The 14,253-nt window shown below is 37.7% G+C and overlaps 2 protein-coding genes across 9 annotated transcripts in view; both read right to left on the bottom strand.

Annotated features, from left to right (window-relative positions):
- Positions 1-14,253, bottom strand: part of LOC116594363 (ankyrin repeat domain-containing protein 26-like) — a 636,289-nt gene that overhangs the window by 426,943 nt on the left and 195,093 nt on the right. The gene's annotated exons all lie outside the window — the stretch shown is intronic.
- Positions 1-14,253, bottom strand: part of LOC116594374 — a 53,492-nt gene that overhangs the window by 21,991 nt on the left and 17,248 nt on the right. Inside the window, exons 3-5 of one of the 2 annotated variants that reach the window (XM_032349720.1) lie at positions 3,713-3,863; positions 3,220-3,303; positions 142-157 (exon numbers count right to left, since the gene is read on the bottom strand). In XM_032349720.1, coding sequence (XP_032205611.1) covers positions 3,290-3,303; positions 3,713-3,863 — 165 coding nt within the window. In that variant the 3' untranslated portion in view covers positions 142-157; positions 3,220-3,289. Of the gene's footprint in view, positions 1-141; positions 158-3,219; positions 3,304-3,712; positions 3,864-14,253 lie in introns of those variants that run through there. The other variant, XM_032349719.1, reaches the window with a different exon arrangement.

The following is a 14,253-nucleotide window of genomic DNA, read 5'->3' as shown; positions in this document are numbered from 1 at the left end:
TTTATACCTTTAAAATCAAATATTGGTCTTATAATTAGATAATATTTGAAGAGTGCAGGGTAAACTTTTTAACTTACTCCTTTAATATGTTCAAAGGTGACATTTTTCATCTGGACGGGATCTACTGCAGAGTCAAGCCCTGTTGTCCAGAAGCAGAATAAAGAGAACAAAAATAATTGTTTATATATTTGTTAGTTTCCTAAAATTTCAACCACCCTATTATAATTATATTATAATTATATATTATATTATGTAAGAAAGTATAGAAAATTATATCTAAGTTTACATACATTAATTCATAGTGAAGTAAAGAAACTACATCTTCCAGATTTCTAGACCATGTTCAAGGAATAAATGACTCACATTAAAGTGACATATTTTTTTTAAGATTTTATTTATTTGACAGAGAGAGATACAGCAAGAGAGAGAATACAAGTAGGGGGAGTGGGAGAGGAGGAACAGGCTTCCGCCAAGCAGGGCGTCTGATGCGGGCTCCATCCCAGGACTCTGGGATCATGACCTGAGCTGAAGGCAGACACTTAACAACTGAGCTACACAGGGGCCCCTTAAATAACATCTTTACACCTTCCAATTAAAAAATTGGGGCACCTGTGTGGCTCAGTGGGTTAAGCCTCTGCCTTTGGCCCAGGTCATGATCTCAGGGTCCTGGGATTGAGCCCCGCATCAGGCTCTCTGCTCAGAAAGGGAGCCTGCTTCCCCCTCCTCCTCTGCCTGCCTCTCTGTCTACTTGTGATCTCTCTCTCTATCTGTCAAGTAAATATTTTTAAACGAAAAATTATTTCCCTCTTCCCTTATCATATCTAACAAGAGAAATTTAAACCAATCATTCTCAAACTCTACTCTGCATAAAAATCACTTGAGAAATGTATAAATGCAAGTTCCCAGGCCATGGCCCAGAATTCTGGTTTGTAGTTCTAGAAAAAGGTCCAGGACAGTTTGCATTTTTAACCGTCACCCTAAATTATCCTGATACAACTGGTCAGGGATGCACACCTCAAGATACACTGCCTTAAACCCAATATAAAAGCTAGCACTAGCGGTTTTTTTTTAAGTGTATACCTTAAAAGATTATTTCACTTTTCATGCAGCCTCCTCCTCTAGCAACTGTAATTACTTGCCCTCAGATGATATATATCAGTAATGGCATCATTAAGAATGACAGTGAAAACTTGGAAAGACAGTAAAACACTTCAGATCAACTACAGAGAACTATTACAAAACTATCTTAAAACCTCTCCCCTTTGGTTAAACTTCCCTACTGAACAGATGTAAGTGAGTAAATAGAGCAATTTCTAATTTCCTGAGAAAAAGACAAAAATATTGTCTTTAAGACAGAAATTTAGATGCAAAAAAAAAAAAGATCAGTAAGCAAAACTAGAGTTTTGCTGAAAACACTTAACATACTAAGAATACACAAGTTGGCAGAGCAAATGTACACTGGACACTAACAGTTTTAGCCCACTACATTGTTTATTTAAGGATCTACACAGTGAGACTTTATAAGTTATGCAAATTAAATTTATAGCCAAACCACGTGAACCTTATAAGAAATTATAAGGCAGTGCACTTCATATTTTGATATATATTTTGGTTTAATATAAGAAATTAAGAAACATAAAACAATAGCCAGAACTAACCCCACCCCTCCAATATCGATCATATGGTGTCCCTACACTGGTTGTGTTTTGAAAATGAGGAGACGAAAGGTGACTAGCTATAAAATGAATATTCTGGGGGTGCCTGGATGGCTCAGTTGGTTAAGCATGACCTCAGGATCCTGAAACTGAGCCCCACATCCGGCTCCCTGCTCAATAGGGATCCTGCTTCTCCCTGTTCCTGGTGCTCCCCATGTTTGCACTCACTCTCTGTCAAATAAATAAAATCCTAAGAAAAAAAAAAAAAAGAATATTCCTGGATGTTAAAATCTCATCTAAGTTTTGATGCCACAAAAACTTAAAATATCTGGGGTAACATGCAAGTTCTGGGATGAAGTCCTGATCCAGACCAACTGTTATTCTTTAATTGTTATCAGTTTTTTCTCTCAAGGTAACCAATCATAAAGAACATAGAAAACACGGGGTAAAAACTGAATAGCTGAGAAAGCAACAGGAACTACTTAGGATGGGCATTATTACTTCATTTTAGACTGGTAAACTGAGAACTACGAGAATCACTTGAGGCAATTCTTAATTATATACTAAATTTATATATGTGTGTGTGTGTATATATAGATACATATATTTTTTTAAGATTTTATTTGAGATGGGGAGAGAGAAAGCACACAAGTGGGGGAAGGTGCAGACGTCTCGATCCAAGGACCCTGAGATCATGACCTGAACTGAAGGCAGATGCTTAACCAACAGAGCCACCGAGGAGCCCCAAATTTTTATATACTTATGTATTATATATAAATTTTTCATAAATTTATTAGTATGTCTTTGTATTCTTATTATACAATTATTCTACATGTTTTTAAGTTTTATAATGGGACAGGTTTAACTTTCTAGAAGTCTGGAAAACCAACCACTAACAGAAGCTAAGCTAACATTTTTGCTCTAACATAATCCTTGGAACATTAACAAAATATTAATTATTTTCTCAAAATAAAACTTGAAATTTGTACAGTGTCTAAAGAAACTTTTCTTGTAACCCACAAAGCAATGTAAATATAATGAGCCCTAATAATGCAGTTGGCATGTAACCATAACAGATTAAAACTTTTCTACTTCAATGCAAAAAATCACCTCAATTTGAACCAATCTGTGAAGTGTTGACTTAGGAATGAAAGGCCTAGACACCAGAACAGTAAATGCTGGGGCACCCGGGTGGCACCAGAACAGTAAATGCTGGGACACCCAGGTGCTGGGGCACCTGAACACTTGGCCTTCAGCTCAAGTCATGCTCTCAGGGTCCTGGGATCAAGCCCCACATCAGGCTCAAGTCATGGTCTCAGGGCCCTGAGATCAAGGCCATCAGGCTCTCCGCTTAGCAGGGAGACTGCTTTCCCCACTCTCTCTGCCTGCCTCTCTGCCTACTTGTGATCTGTCTCTCTCTGTCAAATAAATAAATAAAATCTTTTAAAAAACAAAAACAAAACAGGAAATACTTCTTCTCTCCTGTCTCAGGCAGACTATGAAAAAAAAGTCGAGTATTTAAAAGATTAAAAATAAAAGTCAGATAAATAAAAAGAGCCTTTACCAGATAAAAATGGATTTTTTAAGAGTCCATAAATGCCAAACAGCAGCAGAACAAAGAGAATCAGATGAGTTCATCTCAGAGAATCTGGAGGAGGAAAAGAAAAAAAAAATTAAATCAAATAACAACAATGACAAATGACACCTTGACGAAAAGCAAGAATTAGGTTATTGATGGTAATCATATTCCATCATATGCAATTTTGGAACCTGACATTCTTTTATATAGTTGCCATGATTTCCTTTCAGCACCCTGTTATCAAAAACCTCATGAAGGAACTCATGCTTCTGTCCTTGACTCTGGTTCTCATTTGAGAAAAGGGAGAGTGTCAACAGGTATTTCCATTTTGACACAGCTTAAGTTACAAATATAATGGAATATAACCAATGAAAAGGTACATATGTGTTGGAAAAAGTATGTGTAACCACTTAAAGGTAGGACTCTGACTTCCTTTTAGGTATTCTTCCCCAATATGGATGGTGTCTAATCAACTTACCATTGGTTTTTTGCATTAGGGCTTGAGCTTTCAGAAAACCCTCTGCAAAACCAGTTTTAAATGCATCTTGGTGAGCTTCAGGTATATTTTTGGTTTTCATGAGTTTGTCCAAACTTTCAACATCTGATCCCCTGTCCAACAACAGGAACCCCTAAATACACAAACAAGGCATCAGTACTGACTTACTATATAAATAACACTGCCCAATAATATAATGATCACTTACAAGAAAAATCCCTTCAAAAAATCTAGAATTTCTAGTTTTTGTTGACCATCAGAAGAATTACACTAAGAGTTAAAAATAAATTACCTAATCAACGGCAAGGAAACTAACCCTGGAACTTACCCTTCCATCAGTCAATTAAGAAAGAAACTCTCTGTAAGAAAACAATATTGAAAACAATAGGTCACCTGTGGGCTCAGGGTTCCAATGGTTTGATGTTCACACTCCTTTATCTCTACTAGAGGAAAAACCTCATTAATTTATTAAATGTTTATTGAGTACCTTTTAAAAACTTGGACTTGTATAGGTTGTGAAAATGTAAAGATAAATAACCAATGATCAGAATGTTTTCAGTCTACTGGGGAGAGATAAACAAATAACTAATTTTTTGAAATCATTTTGATATTATGTTAGAAATTCTAGGTCTAAAAACAAAAAAAAAAAAGAAAAGAAAAGAAAAGAAAAGAAATTCTAGGTCTGGGAGCACCTGGGTGGCTCAGTCAGTTAAGCATTCGACTTTTGGTTTTAGGTCAGGTCATCATCTCAGAGTCATGGGGTCAAGCCCAACATTAGGCTCTGAGCTCTCAGCAAGGAGTCTGCTGAAGATTCTTTCCCCTCTCTTTCCCTCCCCCACTTTGCTCCTCCTCTGATTGCATGCATTCCCTCTCTCAAGTAAAGAAGATCTTAAAAAGAAAAAAAAAAAAAAGAGGTTCTAGGTCTGGTGGTAAAATAAATGCTACCTCAGAAGTCAAGAGAGGCATCACAGAGAATAGGATTTCTAAACCACAGGGAACACAAAGCATAAACACTGTGACAGTCATGAAATAACAGGCCTTAGCAGTCAGGAATGGCAAGCGATCTTGTATGACAGGACTTTAAATGCCAAGAAACAAGCGGAGCAGAGGATCAGAAGGGGTGCCATATTTAAAGATGAGAACAGAAAAATGGTTGGCAGAGGCCAAATGGATACTACAGCAGGAAACTGACAAGAAAGCAGGGAAGGGGCTAGGAGAAGAATAAATGAAACAAGATGGGATTGGGAGGGAGACAAAACATAAGTGACTCGTAATCTCACAAAACAAACTGAGGGTTGCTGGGGGGAGGGGAGTTGGGAGAAGGGAAGGGGGGTTATGAATATTAGGGAGGTATGTGCTATGGTGAGTGCTGTGAAGTGTGTAAACCTGGCGATTCACAGACCTGTACCCCTGGGGATAAAAATATATTATATGTTTATAAAAAATAAAAAATAAAAAGAAAGCAGGGGAATACAATTATTACATTAAAACATTTTAGACAGATGGTGGGTTGGTGGCAGTCTGGAGGCTGGAGTCTGGAGAACTAGGCTGCAGCTCAGAGCTTTTTACCTTGCCTCTCTGCCATGCTCAGCATGTCTCTCATCTGCAGACTAGTTCCCACATCACAAGCCTTTTCTCCAAGAACACGAAGGCCTCTCACATGCAGTGGCATGCCCGCATCAGATTCGATAACTGACAAGGAAACCGGGTCACAGTGACTGGCTTAGATCCATTAGAATTTCTTGCTGGGGTCTGGATACTGTATCTTTCTCAAGACACATGAGTTAGGGTTACACACTGGAATGCAATAAAGGCTCTACATACCCAGAAAAGGTGGGAACAGCTTTTCAGTAGCAAACAAGATTTTTATTTTGGGTAACACTTCTGGAAACTTCGACATGCTTCCCAATGTGTATGGAAGAACACCAATTGCAACTGTCCACAGCCAATCTCAGACCACCTTGACTATCCTATAATGCTATCCCATCCCAGGAATAGTGTGAGACTTCATCTGAAACTGTGCTAAATTAACTTGCTCCCTTTAGTCTGCTTTTTACGTGGCTAGAGAGGAAATAAGGTGGGAGCAACATCTATTTCTTCTGAGCAGTTGGGCTACTCTATACACAACCTCTTCTGGAAGAACATACCCAGTAGCCTGCTACATCCCTTTCATGTATGCCATTGAAGGTTCTGCTGACCACTTCACAACAATGCTCAAGACAACCCAAACCTAACAGTAATCACACACTGCTTTCTTTTAGATAGAAAAGTAAGTTGTAAAGCAATATAAGAAATCTTTCATCTAACTATTTATTGAGCTCCTATTACATTCTCTTGCCTGGGACTATGGAATTAATGATTGGCAGACATAAGTCATGACCTTGTAGAGCTTGAATTGAGTAGGGAAGACAGGCATTATTGGCCAACAACAATAATAGAAGCAAATGTAAAATTATCAGTGATAAGCACCAAGAAAGAGCTGCAAGGCAGGTCCACAAAGGCAGACTTGAGGAGCTAAAGCTTGAGCTTATATCACGGAAAGATAGGAATCCACCTGGTAAGTAGTGGAGAGGTAGAAGAGTGATCCAGACAGAAAAAGCCTCAGTGAGAAGACTCTCTGGCAAGAGAGAACATGGCCAGAGAGGTTGGAGCATAGAGGAGTGAGGGAGGTGGTGCCGGAGAAAGCCAGAGTGTAAGGGAGGGGCCAGATCGTACAGGCACTGGTGACTTATGTTTAGAAACTGAGTCTTTATCTTCAATGTAAAGGGGAAATTCTAAGCGGTGGTATCAACAGATTCATATTTGAAAGGGTTATTCTGCCAGGGTGAAGGTCAGATTGTATCCAAGAAAGCCATTTTTAAGGTCAATAATGCAGTATTCCACATTAAAAAAAATGTTATTCAGACTATGGTAGAAACTGACAGAAGAATTCAAAAGATGTTTCGAAAGTAAAAATTACAGAATTAAGTGGTCGATAGGATGAGTGAAAAACTAGCCTGTCCAAATGAATGGTGGTGCCAGTCAATGAAAAGGGAACATAGAAACAGGACTTGGAGTAAAGTGGATATCAAAAATAAATGAAGATCCCATACAACTCAATAGCCAAACAAAACAAAACACAGTCTGATTTTACAATGAGTAGAGGCTCTGAATAGACATTTTTCCAAAGAAGACATACAGATGGCCAACAGATACTTGAAAAGATGTTGGACATCATTCCTAATGAAGGAATTTCTAATATACATGCCAACTTTTCAGACATTGTGCCTTCTTAGTCCACTAAAAATGGATGATTGTCTATCTCATTTCCTTAAGACCAATAGGACAATTAACAGGGTAGAAATTATTCCTTAAAGTCAGGCTTCTTACCTGGTTTTTGGTTCATACCACTCAGATAGAACCTTTCCACAGCTTTGCTGTCAGAGTAAATGTTAAATACTCTGAGAATGCTGTGTAAAATAGTGCAGAAACTATCATTGTAAGACTATGATCAATTCTTTCAAACTAAGCAATCTAGTTTTCATAGTGAAGGGGAGGCAGGGGGACATTTTATTGTAAGTCTGTTTCCAAGTTTTCCACAAGAAAACACAGTCATCATGTTAATATGATGGGTCAACCCATTATAAAATAAACTTAACCTAAAATATATGACTATATAATTAAACTTCTCAGTATTCTGTTGAGCTCTACAAAAGCTTCTAGTACCTGGCACTAAGAATGTTTACCCAGAAGAACACTTCTTTTCTTATATTCTCCAGATTTGGCAAGAGCCATCTTCCCAGACACTCACTACAGAACACTTATTACACAACTTTGTGAGATGGAAATTAATGAAAGTAACTACACCTAGAGCTTTCATTATTGGCACAATTACATGACCACACATCAGTATAAGGAAACATCTCCAATTCCCTGCTTTGAACACAAAAATTTTAGTCCCAAGATTTCTGTTGGATGTCTCATTCCAGGATTCTGAACGAGTCCTACATACAATGGGTCAAAGGAAATCCAGTCACATTTGATGATGGGGTGGGAAGGTACAGAGGGAGGGATAGAAGGAGGGAGAGGGAAAAAGACTGATTTTAGTTCAGGAGACTCTGAGACCAGAAATTCTTCTCAAGTCAACCTGCCCACCGTTACGCTTACCAGAGAAGTAAATGACTAAAAAGAACAGGAAATACTAGAGGGTAACAACAGATCAAACCTTTAATTCTCTCTAAGAGACTTTCCTCCTAGGTTGAAGATCTCCAAACTTAGATCTAGCAAAAAAGTATATCCATAATTATAAGCTGTGCATTTCCCCCACATTTAGTAGATTAGTTCTTACTACATTGGGAACATTGGCCTGGGGCCATGTTACTATCCAGATACTTTCTTAGGAAGATATAATGGACATGGGTTACATTTAAAATCTGTCCATAAATCTTTTCTTTTGAGTATTGCACCTTGTGTGGTCCATATAATTCTTGTGCCAAGTGGACACACAACCCAGACCCATCAATGAGGGTCTTTGCAGGAATACTGGGAGAGAAACTAATGGCTTCTGAGATTGATGGCTATGAAAATCGTGAACGTCTAGTGCAGCTGGGGCAGTCTGTCCTGCAACCTGGACAGATGTGAGGAAAAATAAAGACAACAGGCGAAAAACAACAACAACAGAACCAACAGTGGAACATCTACATGCAGCTGTTTGAAGTTATTCAAACCCTGAACTTTTAAGTCTCATGTGTGGATAAATTCCCTTGTGTTTAAGCTACTTTGCACTGGGTTTCTACGACTTATAACCAAAAGGAATTGGACTGATGAAGAGAAGGAAAACAGGGAATGAAGGGACGGTGAGGACAGGAAGGTCTTAGAACTATAGCTAGACAACAGCCTTACAACAGCATTTATGACAGGAAGGTAGCTGGTTCCCCATTGGTTCCCTTCATTTGTCTTTTGTAGGCCCAGGACAGTTTGCTAAACCAGAATATGTTAACAGAGTTAGGTCAGAGCTGAAAAGTGAGTGGAATTGCCTTCTACTTTTTGCTTCTGCTTTAGGCACGCTTAGGCACACTGATCTCTTCCTTCTCCTTCCTCAGACACAACCTCAGTACTCCCCTCACTTCAAAATATCATTTCTAGGAGAGTTCAACTCTCAGCACAGCTGACATTCTTAGCCTCCTTCTCCTCCTGCCTATATTCTCTGCCAGCTCATACCCTTGGACCAGACAGGGAACTCCTGGCCAAGACCACTTTACATCTGACTTCTCGTGGTGTAACCCAGTTTAAGTTGCCCAATGCCCTTTCACTTACAAAACCCCCAGAGAAACTCCTTTCCCTTGGGCTGAGATTTCAACCATTTAAACCAATTAATCCCATGCATATGCGATGAATATTATAAACCTTATTCTACCTACAAATTCTTATTTAAAACCGTAACTCTAGCCTTATAGTCTATGAGCCCGTATTTGAGGGAAAGTTATAACCAAATGTCCCTAAACAGCTTGTAATCTTTAAAAAACGTAAAAAATGAAAAATAGCAATGCCAAACGTTTAAAAATAGGAAACTGGTGCCATCTTGTGGTTACAAAGAAGTAAAAATAAAAATTTTATCTCACTTTTTCAATATATTAAGGAATCATTGCCAAAATCAGGCCCACCTTAAACAATCATTTCTCTCAGTGTTCTGAAATTCCCAGATAAAACCTCTTATTCCTCCTTTAGAATATTGTTCATGTGGAGAGTTTTCCTTGTCAATCAGACTTATTGCTATCTCAGCCAGGAAAATCTAATTTCCTGAAAAAAATAGTTTCCATGATTATACTTTGATTTTTGAATCAGAGACAGATCTTAATTCTGAATGCTAAGGTAATGCATTCATGGAAAAGAGCTCTAAGACATTTTTTAGGCATTAACATGGTAATCAGCAAATGTCTTTGAGAGATGATTCCAAGCACTGGAAACAACACATGACTGGATTTTTTAAGAGTCCATGAAAGTATAGGTTGACTTCCAGAAAACGTAATGCTATAAAAAGTGTTAAAATCCTTCTTCCCAGAAATGTCTGGGTTGACCAAAGAAATAAGATGAGCATGAGCTAAGACGTCCTCCCAAATGCTGCACATCTTATAGACTAAAGGAAAATGCCATGAGCTAACTAACAAGCATCCTTACTTTGAATACAAAATGTGCCATGGAAAGCAGAAGCAGACCTTCTGCATTGTAAAGGCATTCTGCTACTTCACATCTGTCCATGAAGACTAAAGGGATATCCCCATAAGCAATAATATTTGGGTGGTCTGCCTTTAAACTTATAGGACCTCCTAGTATAAGTTGATACAGTAATTTAAATAGTTCATGTTTAAATTTAATAATATACCTCAACATGTTCATGGGTGCCCGGGTGGCTCAGTCATTAAGCATCTGCCTTTAGCTCAGGTCATGAATCCAGGGTCCTGGAATGGAGTCCCTCTTCAGGCTCTCTGCTCTTTGGGAAGCCTGCTTCTCCATCTCCTACTTTGCCTGCTTGTGTTCCTGCTCTTGTTGTCTCTCTCACTTAAATAAATAAATAAATAAAATCTTAAAAAAAAAAAAAAGAAGGAACACATTTGTACTTTATAGGACTAGCTTCTATAAAGTACAGGAGCCTGCTTCTCCCTCTCCCTTGACCCAACCCCCACCACTCATGTGCTCTCTTTCTCTCTCTCAAATAAATAAATAGAATCTTTTTTTTTTTTTTACGTAAACACACAAATCTGCACTATTTGCCTGATGGGAGTTATTGACAGGAACCATGAGAATAGAAATAGTAGCAGACTTAGAGGATGATTGTGGAACTGACCAGAGCAAGAAGAAAAGAAAAAAAGTGAAGAATGAAAGAGCCAGGTCGGGGAGAGAGAAGGAAAGCAAAAAAGTATTACATAAGCATAGGGTAAAATTGTTGTGTGATGATCACATGTGTCTGAGCAAATTAAAGAGTAGTAACAATAAAAGCCAACATTTGTTGAACACTCACCATATCCAGGTAAAATGTGAAATTCTGACTGTGTAATATTTAATCATCTTTGAAAAAGAAAAAAAAAGTAGGTGAGCTTCCTAACACTACTAGAATTAGACAGCTACGTGGGATATTTTGCAGTATTTTTCTCTAACTTCAAAATTCCAGAGATGGCTTTTAATGTATATGACATTCTGCTTCAGAACCTTGCATGGTGTCCATACATTAACTAAACAAATATTCCAGACTTTTTTTAAAGGAGATTTGAAACATTTTTAAGTGTCCTAAAGTCAGGATAAAATGGCCATATATGCACAAATTTTTGAAATCTCTCTCTTTCTTTAAAATTTATTTATTTAATAATAAATAGAAAGCAAGCATGCATGCAAGAGGGGGGGCAGAAGGAGAGGGAAGGAGAGAGTGAATCTCAAGAAGACTTCCCACTGAGCATGGAGCCTGACATGGGGTCCAATTCCACAACCCATGAGATCACGACCCATGTGATGACCACTTGAGCCGAAATCAAGAGTCAGATGCTTAACCAGCTGAGCCACCCAGGTGCCCTTCTTGAAATCCCTTTTGAAATCTCTCTCAAAAGTGAATGACATGAAGTTAAAAAATAAAAACAGTAAAGAACAGGTCTTTCATGATGAAACAAACAAACAAAAGGTCCAATCTTATACCACAACCTTGCACCAAATTAAGATATAATGTCAGGAATGGAAAACTGGATTCCTTTCCAGAGAAGAGTATGCAAAGTAGCAGTAAATGGGAAAATTCTGGAAAACCCACAGTGCTAACAGCTCAGGGGCAGAAAGAGCATAGCTGGTTTCCATCCTCTTTCCCATGCTGGCAGGAAAGGGCTCAAGGCCTATGCTTGTAAGAATGGCCAAATTTACCTTCCACTTTGGCCCAAGGAGAAAAAACTGAAGGGCCAAAGTCCAATCACCGTTTTTACACTCCTGGCAGTGGAAGTAGCAGTGATTCAGGTAGGAGAGGAAAATCCAGAACTATTTTTTTCACATTTGAATGTCTCTGTAATCTAACTGCTTAAAAAACTACAGCAAAAGAAATTTTCCATTTCCCAGATGGAAGAGTAAGTGATAATACAATCATCATTCCTTGTATTTTTCCTTTACCTTTGGATAGAAGAGTTAACTTCGTTGTGTTTTTTAAAAATTGTATTCTAAATGCAGGTCTCTGATTTTTTTTTTTTTTTAGATTTCTTCTAAAAATTAGTCAATGAGGCATTATTAGCATAGAACTAATACACATTTATCATAGTGAAGAAAATATTTGTTGTAAGAAAATAACTGCCCTTCCATACTCATTTGTGGATCTCTCTGGGACTTTCTAGGACCTTTCTTACTGCTAATAGAATTGGATTTTTCTCTAGGCTCTGAAATGGGACAGAATGGTGTATTAATTGAATGATCTCAGTGGCTGTTCTGAATTTAAAGATGAATGTTCACTTCTTTTCTATTTCCTATTCCAAATTTTGCCCAGCTATATGGTCCAACGTAGCCTCTCAGAGCTTCTGCAATGAGGTCAGATAAGAGCACTAAAACATTAAAATGAAATCAAATATTCCAAATTAAATTAAAATATTCAAAAAATCATATATCAACATACCGTGATACTCTTAAATTCAATTAAAAAAACCTCCCATTGTTAATTTCCCAGTGATATAATTAAAAGATATAAATCTTAAAAAATTAAAATCCAAAATCTTTTAGTTGAAGTCCCAAAGGGGTAAAATGTGAACAAATACTGCTGTCCATGTGCATTACAAATCCAAGAAATTAAAGTCCCCAATTTCAGTTTAAAGTCTAAGTAATCATTCTCTTTAACTGCTCATTTGCTCAATTTAGGTTAGATGAATTTTCCATGTCTTCATTCTTTAAGCAGCTGCAGCCTGGACTGTCCTTCTCTAGACTGGCTGCACTTCAGGACCTCAGATTTTGTGTCTGTTTGCTTGCCACACAGCTCAGCAGCCTCACTATGAAGGATCTAAAGCATATAAAATTACACAGCAATTGTTTTTCATACCTACACATTAACAAAAATAAAACAATCCCCAAATCTTAGGATAGTTAACCCAAACATAATTATGCTCCAAATCTTAGCACTTAGTGTCATCAAAAGTCATAATAGAAACTCAAAATTAGCTGAAAAATATTTCTTTCAACTTTACTAGTCAACCTATGTTGCTTGTCTGAGGCCCATGATTATGACCCTAAAAACCGATTAGGATTGCACAAGAATGTCCATAGCAGGGCCCCTGGGTAGCTCAGTTTGTTGGGCGACTGCATTTGGCTCAGGTCATGATCCTGGAACACCAGAATTGAGTCCCACATTGGGCTCACAGCTCAGTGGGGAGTCTGCTTCTCCTGCTGACCTCTTTCCTCTCATGCTCTCTCTCTCTCATTCGTTCTCTCTCTCTCTCTCAAATAAATAAATGAAATCTTTGAAAAAAAAAAAAAGAGAATGTTCATAACATTATGCATAACAGCCAAAAAAAAAAAAATGCAAACAATCCAGGGGTGCCTGGTGGCTCAGTTGAGTACCCAACTCTTGCTTTCAGCTAAGGTCCTGGTCTCAGGGTCACTACACTGAGCTCAGCTAGGCTCAGTGCTCAGCAGGGAGTCTGCTTCTCTCCTTCCCCTTTGCCCTCTGTCCCTCCCCACTGCAGTCTCTTTTTTTCTCAAATAAATAAATAAATAAATGTCTAAAAATAAATGTAAACAATCCAATGCCATCAACTGATGAATGGATAAACAAATGTGGTTCATCTATGCAACAAAAAATTATTCTGCTAAAAACCAGTGGGAGTTGCTACATGTTACAATATGGATGAACTTTGAAAACATTATGCTGAAGTGAAAGAAGTCAGTCACAAAGGCTACCCCCTGTATGATTCCATTTATATGAACTATCCAGAATTGGCAAATCTGTACAGATAAAAAGTAGATTAGTGATTACCAGGTGGTGGAGGTGGAGAGAAATATGACTGACTGCTAATAGATGTGGGGTTTCTTTTTGGTGTGATGGAAATATTCTGGAATTTGTTACTGGTTTTAGTTAATGGTAAACTGGCAATAGTGATAGTTAATATACTAAAAATTACTGATATGTACGTTTTTAAACCATGAATTTTATTTATATTTATTTATTTATTCATTCATTCATTTTTAATTGGGGCGCCTGGGTGGCTCAGTCATTTTTAATTTCAATCATTTTATTTTTTTTTTATTTTAATTCCAGTGTAATTAACATAGTGTTAAATTAGTTTCAGGTGTATAAGATAATGATTCAACACTTCTATACATTACTCAGTGCTCATCATAAGTGCACTTTCTCTTTTCTTTTTTTGTTTTAATTTTATAAGTGTACTCGTAATCCCCTTCATCTATTTCACCCATCCCCCCACCCATCCCCGCTCTGGTAACCATCTGATTGTTCTCTACAGTTCAGAGCCTGGTTTTTGTAAACGAGTCCTTTTATATCTCAATTTTGGGAGAATATCTCAAAAGAGGTTAAATTT

This window comes from Mustela erminea, chromosome 6, assembly GCF_009829155.1.
Source record: "Mustela erminea isolate mMusErm1 chromosome 6, mMusErm1.Pri, whole genome shotgun sequence".
In the NCBI taxonomy this organism is placed as follows: Eukaryota; Metazoa; Chordata; class Mammalia; order Carnivora; family Mustelidae; genus Mustela; species Mustela erminea.
This window is presented reverse-complemented; position numbering and strand designations above follow the sequence as displayed.